This window comes from Manihot esculenta, chromosome 3 (assembly GCF_001659605.2).
Source record: "Manihot esculenta cultivar AM560-2 chromosome 3, M.esculenta_v8, whole genome shotgun sequence".
In the NCBI taxonomy this organism is placed as follows: domain Eukaryota; kingdom Viridiplantae; phylum Streptophyta; class Magnoliopsida; order Malpighiales; family Euphorbiaceae; genus Manihot; species Manihot esculenta.
The window spans coordinates 3,373,339-3,386,914 of NC_035163.2; the positions used below are offsets into that span (position 1 = coordinate 3,373,339).

At 30.1% G+C, this 13,576-nt stretch overlaps 3 protein-coding genes across 3 annotated transcripts; 2 read left to right on the top strand and 1 right to left on the bottom strand.

The window, feature by feature from the left end:
* Window positions 1-2,302: 2,302 nt before the first annotated feature.
* On the top strand, window positions 2,303-4,810 carry LOC110610465 (mechanosensitive ion channel protein 10). The gene is made up of 5 exons (XM_021750395.2): window positions 2,303-3,314; window positions 3,403-3,562; window positions 3,654-3,947; window positions 4,033-4,235; window positions 4,330-4,810. The coding sequence occupies exons 1-5, from the start codon at window positions 2,443-2,445 to the stop codon at window positions 4,613-4,615; spliced, it is 1,815 nt and encodes a 604-aa protein (XP_021606087.1). The 5' UTR covers window positions 2,303-2,442; the 3' UTR covers window positions 4,616-4,810.
* A 4,014-nt stretch (window positions 4,811-8,824) lies between these two features.
* Window positions 8,825-9,509, top strand: LOC110611809. Its single transcript, XM_021752298.2, has one exon. It carries the CDS (start codon window positions 8,955-8,957, stop codon window positions 9,327-9,329), a length of 375 nt encoding a protein of 124 aa, XP_021607990.1. The 5' UTR covers window positions 8,825-8,954; the 3' UTR covers window positions 9,330-9,509.
* A 324-nt stretch (window positions 9,510-9,833) lies between these two features.
* Window positions 9,834-13,236, bottom strand: LOC110611807 (replication protein A 70 kDa DNA-binding subunit A). The gene is made up of 2 exons (XM_021752296.2): window positions 12,438-13,236; window positions 9,834-11,878 (listed from the first exon to the last, which is right to left on the bottom strand). Exons 1-2 carry the CDS (start codon window positions 12,695-12,697, stop codon window positions 10,132-10,134), a joined length of 2,007 nt encoding a protein of 668 aa, XP_021607988.1. The 5' UTR covers window positions 12,698-13,236; the 3' UTR covers window positions 9,834-10,131.
* Window positions 13,237-13,576: the final 340 nt, after the last annotated feature.

Below are 13,576 nucleotides of genomic sequence, written 5' to 3' on the forward strand. Positions count from 1 at the left end.
AAATACTTCTAAAAGAGAGAGTTTTGGAAAATAGAATTTGAACAAGATTACCCAAATCCAAAAAAAAGAAGTGAATGTGGCTGAGTTTGCTGTTTCATAGACTCGATAATTTGATTAAAATTTTTTTTAAAAAAAAATTCATTGTTATCGAGTTCATTGAGCTTGGTAAAAAAGAATTTAAAATTTTTTTTAATTCAATAACTGTGTTAAAAATTTTGCTGGTTTGGTGAAATTTTTTTAAAAAAATTATTATTATTATTGTGTCGTTGAGATACCGTAACAACTAATAATAATAATTGATAGAATTTAATTTTTTTTAATTATGTTATCACACTTTTATGATGTAATTAAGGAGGAATAGTATTTAGTTGAAATTAAAAAATTAATTAGATTGAGTTAATTTAAATTTTTAATTTAATTTTAATTTAATTTAGTTTGATTTATTTTTAATTTTAAAAATTTTGATTATTTCAATTCGATTTGATTTTAATAAAAATCATTTTAAAAAATCAAATTGAATCAATAATTATATATTATTTTATAATATAGAGATATTAGATCATAATTAAATTTAAAATATTTTAATTAAATTTTAAAATATTAAAAATAAAATATAATTTTTTTTAAAAATTTTAATTGATTAAATCAAATCAAATTAAATTGAATTAAATCGATTCAATTTTTATTTAAAATTAATTTAATTTAATTTTTATAAATACTGAAATTTTAATTTTTAATTTATTTCATTTAATTTAATTTTTAACTATTAATCCACAATCCTAATTCTAAATGTAATGACAAGGGATTTTATATAACCTCCTCGCCCAAACACACGCTTCTAAACTAATATCTCTCTCCTCTCCTCTCTTCTCATCTCAATCTCCTCTCCTCACTTAACCCTATCTCTTGTCTCCATCTCTCGATTCTCTCCTCCTCACCTAGGCCCCTCAACACAGCTCTGCAGACAAATCAATAGTTCTTCCTCTTTTAGAGGTTAGTTAAATTTCACTCAGAGTTGTTCCATATATTGAATAATAAATTTTTTTTCTATTAAATTCGACTCAATTGAATTTACGAGATAAAACATAACTTATTATATTCTATAGACTCGATTCGATTATGAGATAAAATATAACTTACTGCATTCGATAGACTCGATTCAATTACTTGATAATTCGCTTTGCTGTGGGAAAATTTTCTGTGATTAACTCATCCAAATAAAAAGCATGCTTTGGTTTTCATTTGTTAGATCAAATTAAATTAAGATATGTGCAAGTATTCTGATTTTTCTAATTTTTAATTTTTTTACTGTATATATACAATAAATTTGAAAATATACTTTCTTTAATAATTTAGACCATTTCTTTTTTAAATAAAAATTTAAATATAATCAATTTGATGGTTGGTTGAATATTTTTCCTTTATATGTAAAATTAAATATTTAATTCTTATTTATAAATGGAATAAATACGGATCGAGAATATTTTATTTCAAGAATTTGAAATAAATAAAATAATATATATTTTTATTTAAAAAATATAGTCATTCTATGAAATTAAAAATATATATAAAAAATAATAATAATGATAAACAAAATACATGCCTAAAATGTTTTTTTTATCAATAAGTTATTTATATAATATTTTAATAAAAAAATAATTTTTATATTATATATATGAACATAGTGAAATTGGATATAAATGCTATAAATATTTTCATTAAATTTAAAATATAGTACTTGTATGAAGTAATTTACTATTTTCTCTTTTATTTTCAAGTGTTTAAAAATATTGCTTGATAATTTTATTTTTTTATATATTTTAAGTTTTATATTTATTTCATTATTTTTATTAATGCACACATTTTCATAAATATAAAAATAGTATCAATATCTTTATATAAAATTTCTTAGATGCATTCATAATTTATTTCGTTTTATAATTTTTATTAATTTTTTTTAATTATTCTAAAATTATTATTCATTTTTTAAAATTATAGTAATATATAAATTAACTATTATAATTTTATTTATTTTAATTTTTTTTAAATATCTCTTAATATTTAATATTTTTAAAATAAATATATTTAGAAAGTTAATAAAAAAAATATTTTTTTAATATATGTGAAAAAAAATAATTTATTTTAATTTGTTCATTACAAATTAAATTATTGATATGAAATAATGTAATAATTAAAATCCCATTTCAAAAAAAAAAAAAAATGTAATAATTGAACTGTAAAGTTGTTTGAACCAGGCTCATGCCCTGGTGTGTAATTATAATAAGATTGTTAGAGACGTCTCGTGTCCGTTCATATTAAACGGGAACGCTGTCTGGTTGAGAAGCGAAAGAAGCAAAATATTTCTTGTAAAACTCACCAATTTTCATTTCATCACTCTGTAAATCCTTGCTTGCAGCTTCCTCTCCAACGCAAACAAGAACAATGGCAAAGAAAACCGATGATTTCAGCGTCCAAATTTCGGATGCTACGCCTCCAGCAGATGATTCGGAGCCAACTGACCAGAAAAAGCAATTGCTTGACTCACCATTACCCAACAAGGAGGAGGAAACCCAAAAGAAACGTATGAAGTCATGGGAAAAGATCCTCATCTCCGTCGAGACAACTGCATTTGTGTGCGTTATGGGGCTTTTGATTGCCAGCTTGACGGCAGATAGATTGCAGAACTCCATGATTTGGGGTTTTAAAATATGGAAATGGTGTTTGCTAATATTGGCTATTGTCTGCGGTAGATTGGCTGGTTTCCTGATCACAAACTTTCTTATGGCCTTGATTTGGAAGTTTTGGCTTGATGAGAAAGTTATTTACTTTGCTCATGGAGTGAAGAAGAGTGTTTTGTTTATTATTTGGTTAGGTTTTGTTACTCTAGCTTGGGGCTTGCTCTTTAATCATGGGGACAAGAGAAAGGTGACCAGAGGTCTCGCAGGTTGTCTCATTGGATCTGCACTATGGCTTCTGAAAACTTTACTGCTTAAGTTAGTAGGTTCCGCCCATGCCAAAAAATTGTTTTCCAGGATTAAAGAGGCAATACGTAATCGGAAGGTTCTAAGAGCTCTGTCAGAAATGGAGATGAAGAACACTAATTCCGGGAAACAGAGAGAAGAAAAAGTTTCTGGCGAGACCATGAGAGAAATAATGGATGCGATTCGTGGAAAGAGGCTTGTTCCTCTTTCATATGTCTGCTTTGATGTTGATGAAGTCAAACCTACAGTTAAAAAGATAAGTGATGAGGCAGGAGCAAGGATTGCTTCTGATGAGATTTTCACCAGACTTGCAGGGCCAAATAAGAAAGATGGGTAAGTAAAGAAAATTTTAATTTATGAGCACAGTTTTGTTCTAGATAATCTTTTTCTTTTTCACTCCCTCTCTTTGATGAACTAACAGGTTCATGGATCTCAAAACGCTATTGTATTATGTGGATGATGAGAAAGTGATTCAGCATTTTGAAGGGGTAGCCGAAGATAAACAGCACATCGCAGGAGCTGAACAGAACATTACAGAACAAGACAAACAGATCAAGAAATCAGTTTTCAGGAACTGGGTGGTCAGATTTTTATTAATTTATTTCTTTTCCTGTAGATTTGCATCCTCATGATAAATCTTGAGCTGGGTGTATGCAATTTACAATTATACAGGTTGACGTGTACAAGGATCAAGACTCACTGAAAAGCACCTTACAACACAGCAAAACAGCTATTGACGATTTGAACACGATTGTTTCTGTGATCATACTGTTTATAATTGCAGTTGTGTGGTTGCTTTTCGTGGAGGTTTTATCCACCAAATTACTGGTTTTCGTTTCTTCTCAACTACTGCTAGTGGTTTTCATGTTCGGTAACACTGCGAAGAATGTTTTCGAAGCTGTAATCTTTGTGTTTGCGGTTCATGCCTTTGATGTTGGCGATCGTTGTGCCATTGATGGCGTACAGGCATGTCCTTAATCTTAACTCGAATAAAGCAGTAACACTCCTACTAATTGGGAATTTAAATTTCATGCATAATTACAAATTGCAGATGGTCGTAGATGAGATGAACATATTGACAACAACTTTTCTGAAAAATGATGGGGAGAAGATATACTATCCAAATTCAGTTTTAGCTTTGAAGCCAATCGGCAATCTTTACAGAAGCCCACCAATGAGTGATTCTTTGGAGTTTGCTATCAGTCTTCGTACACCAATGCAGATTATCAATGATCTGCAAGACAAAATAACAAAGTAAAGTCATCAACAACCTTATAAATCATGTTCATACGAATTTAATCTGGTTCAACAGAGAGATGACGATGGTTTTGTTCAAAAATATGTGCAGGTATTTGGAGAGAAATCCGAGAAAGTGGCGAGCTGAACACAGTGTACAGTTCAAGGAGATTGAGGATGTGAATAAGATGAAGGTAGCTTTATATGTTAATCATACAGTAAACTTTCACTATATTGCAAAGAGGTCCAAGAGAAGATCAGAGTTAGTGTTGGAGATGAAGAAAATTTTTGAAGAGCTTAAGATTGAATATAATCTTCTGCCTCAACAAGTTAATTTGAGCTATGCTGGGTCTGCAGCACCAGCACTTCCATTGGCATTTCCTGTGAAGGGATCTTAAGATGGAAGAAGAACTCCAAATGCTCATTTGCAGCACAAGCGTATTTGCAATGACATGTCTCATTTTCAGTTTTTGAAATCATCTAGGCCGTCGACTATGTTTTCTGGTGTGTACTTAGTACTGGGTATATGAAAGAGCATTTGTGAAGGTGACGAAGTTTTAATATAAAATATAAAAAATTATTATTTCGTTCCTGTAATATAAAAAAATTTATTAATTATTCCTTTAATCTTAAAATATATATTAAAATATTGTTAACGTTTTAATAAATCTATTAATTAATCTCTCTATTGATAGAAATATAAGTAACAAATTAAAAAATTTTAATTATTTTTTTTTCTTTAGATAAAATTTAAATATATTATTTAATAAAAATAAAAGTAAAAAATTGGAAATTTTAATCAACAGCTTTGTCTTTCCATTCTTTTGATAAAATTAAATAAAAATTTGTGCAAATATCTTTATTTTTTTAAAAAAATTTTACTGTATATATACAATAAATTTGAAAACATACTTTCTTTAGTAATTCATGTCCTTCCATTTCTCTGTTCTTTGGAAAAAAAATTTTCCTTTATTTAATAAAAATTTATATACATTCAGTCATTAATTGAAATTAAAAAAATATATATATGAAAAGAATAATGATAAACAAATACACACCTAAAACATTTTTATCAATTTTAGCTGATTAAGAAACTAAAAGTCTAAAATAGTATAAAAGTATCAAAATTTTATTGAACACAGCAATGAAATAAATCGCATTCATAAAATCAATAAAAATAATAATTATAATATTTAAAAGCATGCATACTATATTTTTTTATCATTTTTTATTCCTTATTAAAAATTTAAAAAAATATATTATGGTGTATTCAAATTTTATTATAAACTTATACTATCTTCCACTTTAAAAATTATTATTTAAAGAGTATTTTTAATAAATTATTATAAATTTTGATAAAAAATTGAATCAAACTCATTCGGTTTGATCGGTTTCAATTTTTAATATTTTTTATTTTTATATTTTATTTTTAATATTTTAAAATTTAATTAAAATAATTTAATTTTAATATAATCTAATTTCTCTATATCATTAAAAATAATATATTATTATTATTAATCGGCTCGGTTTAATTTTTTCAATTTTTTTTATTATAATTAAACTGAATCAAAATAATTAAAATTTTTAAAATTAAAAAATAAAATAAATTAAAAAAATAAAAAATTAAATTAAAATTTTAAATTAATTTAATTTGATTAATTTTTTTAATTTGAATTAAATATTAGTCACTCACCCACCAACGAACGGTAGATTTTTGTAGCAACGTAACAAAAACAAGCAATCACGAGTTTTCCCGTCATGAATTATTGATCGCTTAACCAACCCAATTCATCGCTTTTTTTTATAAAAAAAAAAAACAAAAACTTTTAATCAGAAAGAAAAAAAAATATATATATATATATACTTTTTGAATCATTCCGTAATAATTTGGTCGTTGATATATATGATGGGTAGTTTGAGGATTTCCGAATCTTAAAAGCAGAGATATTGTCCTTTTACAAAGTATTGAAGCTAGCCTATGTTGTTTTTTTTTTTTTTTTTTTTTTTAAATAAATAAATAAATTATTTGACACTTCATTCAAATACGGGATTTTAACCCATGTTTAAATATATTATTTTAAAGTTATAATTTGTATCGTTAGTTTTTAATAAAAATAATATATATTTAAATATTATTTTTTTTTCATTTAAAACTATATGTAATTATATAAAACTAAACAAAAGCATAACTAATCCACTAACATATAAACAATAAAAATGATTCATTATAGATATCATTCTATAAGAGAGGAAGTAAATACTCGGCATTTATATACAGTCACTCTAATATTTAAATTAATAAGTTATCAAATAGTGCAAATATAAGTAAATTACTTGAATTTAATAAGGGTGAGTAAGAATGCAAGCCTATAAATCTGTGTATTTTGCTATTATTATTATATAAAAAATATGATTAATTAGTGATTTTTTAAAAAATTCGATTAGTATCAACTAATGGATAAATAATTTTGTGATTATATACGTAATGGAGATTTATTGTATAATATTTTTTAATGGTACCTTGAATACCACGAGAAAAGTTTGATCGAACACAAAAGAGCAAATCTTTTACCATTTCGGATGTTGATCAGCATGATGATTGGATCTTTTTTTTATGGTTGAGACTTATATAACTGAGTATTACGAATTATTAGATTTTTGTCACAATAGTTTATTGTATAGTAATAACGCATAACACATTTTAAACATATAAAGCTAAAAATCTAGCTCAAGATTAGTAAAAGTAAATATTTGCTTATGAAAACTATTTCAAACCTAATAACTCTAATGAATGGAGACATTAGCTTGAACTAGGAAAAAATCAACATACGATGTTCACGAGGTCCTCGTTTAGTTCAAAAAAATTCTGACTATGCTTCATCTAACTATGAAAAAGAATTTATATGATAAATCCATATATCAATACGATAATTATTAATTCATATATATCCAAATAAAATTTACATATTTACTTTTATTTTCAATCATTTATAATTTTTTGTAGTATAAAAAAAATTAAATAATTTTATAAAAATTATATAAAATTTAATTACTCAGAACATCATCTGATCTGAAGGATGGCCATGTACCTTCTAAAAGTATGTTGATGCATTTTTAAATAATTAATATAATCTATTTATTACTAATATCCAGCATATGACGCTATTTAAATATAAAACCTCTTAATTACTTAATTTCTCACGAATTAAATATTATATTATTAATTATATTTTATGTGACTCTTAATTACTACCAAGTATATTTCGTTAAATTACATAATTAGAAAATACCATAAAGTATTTCTTTATTAATCAAACTTCAATAACGCATACAACAATATACTGACACTTTTTTTTATTAAAGTTGAACATTATTTTAGTACGACGATGCTTTTTATTAATGTTGAAAACGTCTCTAACGTATTCACTTTTGTTTTAATGAATACGATAATATTTTTTTATTAATATCCCATTAAATTTTTCACATTGAATTGGAATAAGATTATTGTGTTTCTTAAAACAAAATGTTGAATATTTCTTTTTTAAATTAAATTTAAGATTCGATAACCTATAAAATATCATATTCGCTATAATCAGAATACGTATCTACAGTCTGATCATGTTTTAAGACAATAAAAAAAATTAATTTCGACAAAGATCGAGCACAACCAAATATAATTAAGTCAATAAAAAAAATTAATTTCGACAAAGATTGAGCACAACCAAATATAATTAAGGATAGGTGCAAGTCATCACTACCATGGTTGATTTTTTGTAACCCTCCGAAATTTTAATTGCATACGTTATATATTCAACTACTCTGACGCAACAAAAAATATAAGATATGGACTAATCAAATTTATTAGTTGACTGTTGACTATTAATGAGCCATTTTCCATTAAACAAAAAAATATCAGAACAATCATGATATATATATATATATATATATATTCCTGAGCTAATCATATTGAGACATCACTCACCCATCTCTTCAATATCCACCATTGAAATTTCTACTCAAATCTTAACCTACTCTAATCCGCAATCAACTCTATTAATTTTCAACCATCCATTCAGATCCATTAATTTTTCTACAAGATCGAACTCTTATCCACGCGTTCACTTTCAAGAGAGTCCATCGAATCCTGACTTATCAAAACTGAAATAAAAAAATTATTTTATATAATTATTATATATATTGTATATTAATTATTAATTATGATAGGATTTATATACAACCCATAATCAAAATGTATAATATAACCATTGTAAAAAAAATGGTCATATTATAAAATTTCTCCTACACCCGTCACATATTCTTAAGGACCCTTAGTTCTGTAGTTAGCGGGACTACAAGTGCAAACATCTAACTCTATATACGGGCAGCCCAAAAAACAGCCCATTGACAACCCAAGAGGCAAAACTTGTAATCTAGACTGAATCACCGATGCCACCCAACAGAAGTGGAGAACTCTCTTACCAAATTTCTAACTTGATGGTGATTAGGCAAATTAGATAACCTTATCTACCAATTCCTAACGGAGAAGCTGCCACATAGGAAAGCAATCAAGATGACTAGTCCCCTTGATATCTCAAATTTCCACCTCTCATTACATTCCCTCCCTCTACTCTCAAAAACAGCCTTAAAGAGCACCATCTCAATTTGAACCCTAAATTCAAAGACAGAAAGAAAGGTGGTGTTGTGAAGACACAGCAGAATCAGAGATCACAGAAAAAAATGGCCTCAACTTCAGCTGTTTCTATGGCCATGCCATTAACTTCTGCAAGCCCTAAGAGGGTTCTTCAAAGCTCAGAGGCCTTCTTTAATCCACTGTCTGTGAGGACATCTAAGGCTATGGTGGCTTCAAAATCAAAATCCAGTGGGAGGTTTCAAGTCAAGGCTTCCTTGAAGGAAAAGGCAGTCACTGGGTTGACAGCAGCTGTACTCACTGCTTCCATGGTGATTCCAGAGGTTGCCGAAGCTGCTGAGTCTGGGGTTTCCCCATCTCTCAAGAACTTCTTGCTCAGCATTGTGGCTGGTGGGGTTGTGCTCGTTGCTATTGTTGGTGCTGTCATTGGAGTATCCAATTTCGACCCTGTCAAGCGAAGCTAAGCGATGTATAAAAAAAGATTCTGAGATTTCTGGGAATTCATTTTCCTTATTATTATGTTAATGTATCTTTATGACGTTTCCAGCGATAATCCGTCTTTTAATTCTGTGTTTGTTTTGTCCGTCTCTCCTTAAGCTGTAATTTCACCTGAAACCTGCAAATTCTGAAATTTCAATTTCTAATTTGGCCCAACACAACGAAGAAACACAAATTTCCAGGAAATCACTGCTGTAAGTTTCACAATTTTTCGCAGATTTCAACTCCTACCCAAACAAATAACCGGATTTGATATTCTGTTCTATTCCATTCTGTAATATTCTAAAACCATTTTGGTAATAACTTTGTGAAAGATTTCTTCATTATTCCTTTGGGGTCTGGGGAGAACTGAGAGGAAGACATTTCTCGATCCTTTGTAATGAAAAGGAGAGCTTTAAAAGTTATTGATGTCCTTTGTCCATAACGATTCAACTGGTATGTCCTGAAAGAGGAAAATGCGCACAAATAATGGAAAAACAAAATAATGTTTTCAATCCTGTAGATTTTGCTGGAATGCTTTATTGCATCAGGAATCAAACATCCTCCAGAGAAATGCAGATCGTGAACATTGACACCACATCCAATTTGGATGCGATTTACATGTTGTCACACCACAGTTTGGAAGGAAGTGCCAACGCGTGCATCTCTGATAATGTTGATAAAAATCACTAAAAGTTTTAATTTTGCATCAGCTTCAATCAAGCGTACAAGAATTTTGAAGAACCAAAAGTACTGGATCTAAAATCAGTTGCTTTTGGTTCAGATTATTCAGTATCTAGGACATTTTGAAATAAAATCAAGAAGATATCTACTCTCTGAAGAATAGTTCACCTTATCTGCCTTAACAACAGTCATATTCACCCTTTGTTCATCACCGTACATTTCCTCTTTGATCTTAAGCTTGAATAGATACTGGTGGAATAATCTGCCCCGAACTATATCTGCGAATCTGGTATCATCCTGCAATTCATATTTCATCAAGTACAATTCCCTTGCAGGGTAACCTAATATTTCTTCTCCCGCCTCCTGAAAAGCTGTTACCCAAGTCAATCCTGTATGGTCTTGAATCTGAACTTGAAGAAGATACCTATAATCACACTCATCCAATTCTTGATTGCATCTGTCACATTGCCATCTTGAGTTTCCTGATCTTATCACTTTCTTGTTACATTTTCTATCACCAATCATCAATGGGCAAGCTGTATAACAGAACGTATCAGTTTTGACAAAAGTTATTCTTGCACTCACTGTGACCCAGTCTGGCCTATCTGATCTTCCAAGACCTTCATTCTTGATCTGAGAAACTGTTTTACGTATCTCATTCTTAGATCCTCCTGGCATAATGTCCCTGGAAATGGACAAAGAAGCAGCATTGTGCCCCCCTCGATCAAACCACTCTTTCAGGCCATGAGCCTCAGGAATATCTGGATTTATAATGAGCTGAGTAGAAGAAATTGTCCCTAAGGATTTCCCACTGAAGTCACTAACCTTGCCTGCTTTGACAGCTAAAACTGGAAAAACCCCAGAGTCAACAATCTCTTGTAGCTTTTGACCTTCCTTATTGCAGAAATCCCCCCAAAGGGTTAGCTCAACATTCCTGCCAGAACTATCCTTCAGATTCAGAATTCTTCTTTGAGTTTCCATTCCATTCTTTCTCAATATAGGAACTGAAGGGTTAACAGACATTACAATACCAATGACGTCAAGTATGGCATTATTTTCTGCATTCTCAATTTCACTGATGGGTTTGAAGGCGAACTGCTGTTGTGGTATAGAACCATCTTCATCAGGACAAAGATCCACAGTTGAAGTTGCCTCCAAAAATATCTCCCACTCATTATTCAAGTGGTTGAAATTCTTCTGTGCAGGTTTTAAGCTACCCTTTGAAATCAAATAGACTCTACCTACCTCAATAACATCAAAAAAGCGATCAACAACAGCATTGAAGCACGTCACTCGAATTTCACCTCCACTAGAGTCAAGGAGGTCAAAGGAGAAGACCTTCCCATCTCCCCGGGCATTATTGTAGCGACGGAGATCCCCTTTAGCAGTTACCCTAGCCTTGATAGCCCATCGCCCCTGATAAGGATTCAGAGCAGTAATGGGGATTATGCGTGCTGGTGCCTCATTCTTCATGATAGCACCATGATTTCTATAACTTGGAGGTGGTCTATACGGAGGTTGAACAGTTGGTTGGAAGCTCTGTGCATTGTTACCATGATTTTGGGCACCCAAAGTGGAGCGGAAACTTTGCATATTATTGCAATGATTTTGAGAAGTAAGTGGGGGCCTTGAACTATGCACAGTATAGCCCAGATTACTCAAAGGAGGCTGGAAACTCTGCATATTATTGCCATAACTTTGGGCACTAGAATTGTTATAAGCAACCCCTGCTGACTGTATTGAGTTGCCATTAGGTAATGCCTTCTGAGCAGTCATATCAGTAAACAATTTTGGATTTCCAATTATTTCACAGTCTGGTATTATAGTCTCCATGTTCAGCACAACAATAATCCTGTACCAAGATGCACAAAAACAGAACAGATCAGGGTCAATCATAAACAAGTGCTAAATACATTTGAGTCATAACCAAATGATGAGGAAACAGTAATCATTCCCCAAAGAAACAAACTCTTTTGTTTTTCCTCTCTTCACAAGAATTTTTCATCAGAACTACACGGTGAACACAAGTGAAGCAAATCTTAGGACCAGAATAGAGATAATTATCACAAAGAGAACAATTCAATTTCACGTAAAAAGGCCTAAAACATCTAAAATTACAAACTCACCTTCATAAGTTTGTTTCGAACGAAACAGCCACCTACTCTAATTTTAAAATTTATAGTTTCACATATGAGCATGTCAATGCATAAAATTTTGAGAGAAGGTTGTGCAATTCTCTTTTGTGATTGCAGGCAGTTAATTTAACCGCCTAAAATTTGCAATGCAACGCATATTTAATCCAAATTAAATTTGAATCTGAAAACTGAACCAAATAAGAGCATTTGATTATATACTTCAACCAAAAATAGTCATAGTAATTTATTATGATAAGAGAGATTAAGCAAACATACTTGCGCTTTTGAACTTCGCTGCAAATGTAATCGATCAATTGAATAACAGATCCTTTCTTGACGGAGCCGTCCTTGACTCGGTCGTTGAGCTGAGTGGCAAGCATTGCATGCTGAGTAGAGGTAGAATCTGATATGAGGAGGCGATACCTCTCTTGTGCGCTACCTATCTGCTTTATATCAACAACCTGCACCAATGGCTTCGAATTCACATCGCCGCCGTTTATTATCGCTATAGCGTTTGGCGTCAAATTCACAGGCATTGTTTCAGATCTCGCCAAAAAAAAAAAAAAAAACTAACGAAATGAATGGAGAAACAAAAATTTGAAGGGATTAGGGGAAAGCAAAACCCTAGAAACGGAGATGTGAGAATAAGAGAGGAATTGGAGGATTTTGCTTCAGCTCTTCAATGGAGAGTCTGGACGGTGAGGATTATAGGGAGGGGAATTTAAACGGCTAAGAAATGACATGAAAAGAATAATTGGTGGTGGTTAAATTTGGAAGAGAAGAATGGCGCGTTGAAACTTTATACGACCGACGTTATCATTTAGGCTAATTTCGAGCTACGTGCATACAAAGTCCACATGTCTATCATTTAAGTCCTTCAATTTTATTATTTTAACAAATTAATCCTTGTGTTTAGAATAACTTCATTAATTATTTTTTAATTTTAAAATTTGTTTTTTTGACAAAATAATTCAAGCTCCTTCATTTCCTACCCATATATAATTGGTAATGTTATATCTATCACCACATTAAGAAACAATTTGATAAAAAAGGCGGTGCTTGAGCCTTAAACATTTAAATAAAAAATTATATATTAAACAAATAAGCTTTAACCTATTTTTTTTCATCATATATAAGATCAAGATTATGAAAAAAAAAACTTTTTAAATATAAAGCTTTAAACAAACACATTTTACCCTTAAAAACTCTAAAAATATATTAAATTTTTTAAACCTATTTATATTTTATATATTACTTGTATTATAATGGATAAACTTTGTTGACCGCTGGATTTCACCATCCCGTTACGAGGCCGGACTCATAACGACGGTCCCCATTTTAAGACCTCTAAGTCTTCTTAATGGGCCGGCCCAGTCCGTTCGGTCTTAAAATCAGACCTCCTCTGGGCTCCAGTT

Coding starts and splice junctions, on each gene's coding strand:
- LOC110611809 (XM_021752298.2), top strand. CDS start 8,955: ATGGCCTCAACTTCAGCTGTTTCTATGGCCATGCCATTAACTTCTGCA.
- LOC110610465 (XM_021750395.2), top strand. CDS start 2,443: ATGGCAAAGAAAACCGATGATTTCAGCGTCCAAATTTCGGATGCTACG. Junction 3,948..4,032: donor GTGCCATTGATGGCGTACAG/GCATGTCCTTAA, acceptor TACAAATTGCAG/ATGGTCGTAGATGAGATGAA. Junction 4,236..4,329: donor CTGCAAGACAAAATAACAAA/GTAAAGTCATCA, acceptor AAATATGTGCAG/GTATTTGGAGAGAAATCCGA.
- LOC110611807 (XM_021752296.2), bottom strand. CDS start 12,697: ATGCCTGTGAATTTGACGCCAAACGCTATAGCGATAATAAACGGCGGC. Junction 11,879..12,437: donor AGCGAAGTTCAAAAGCGCAA/GTATGTTTGCTT, acceptor ATCTTGGTACAG/GATTATTGTTGTGCTGAACA.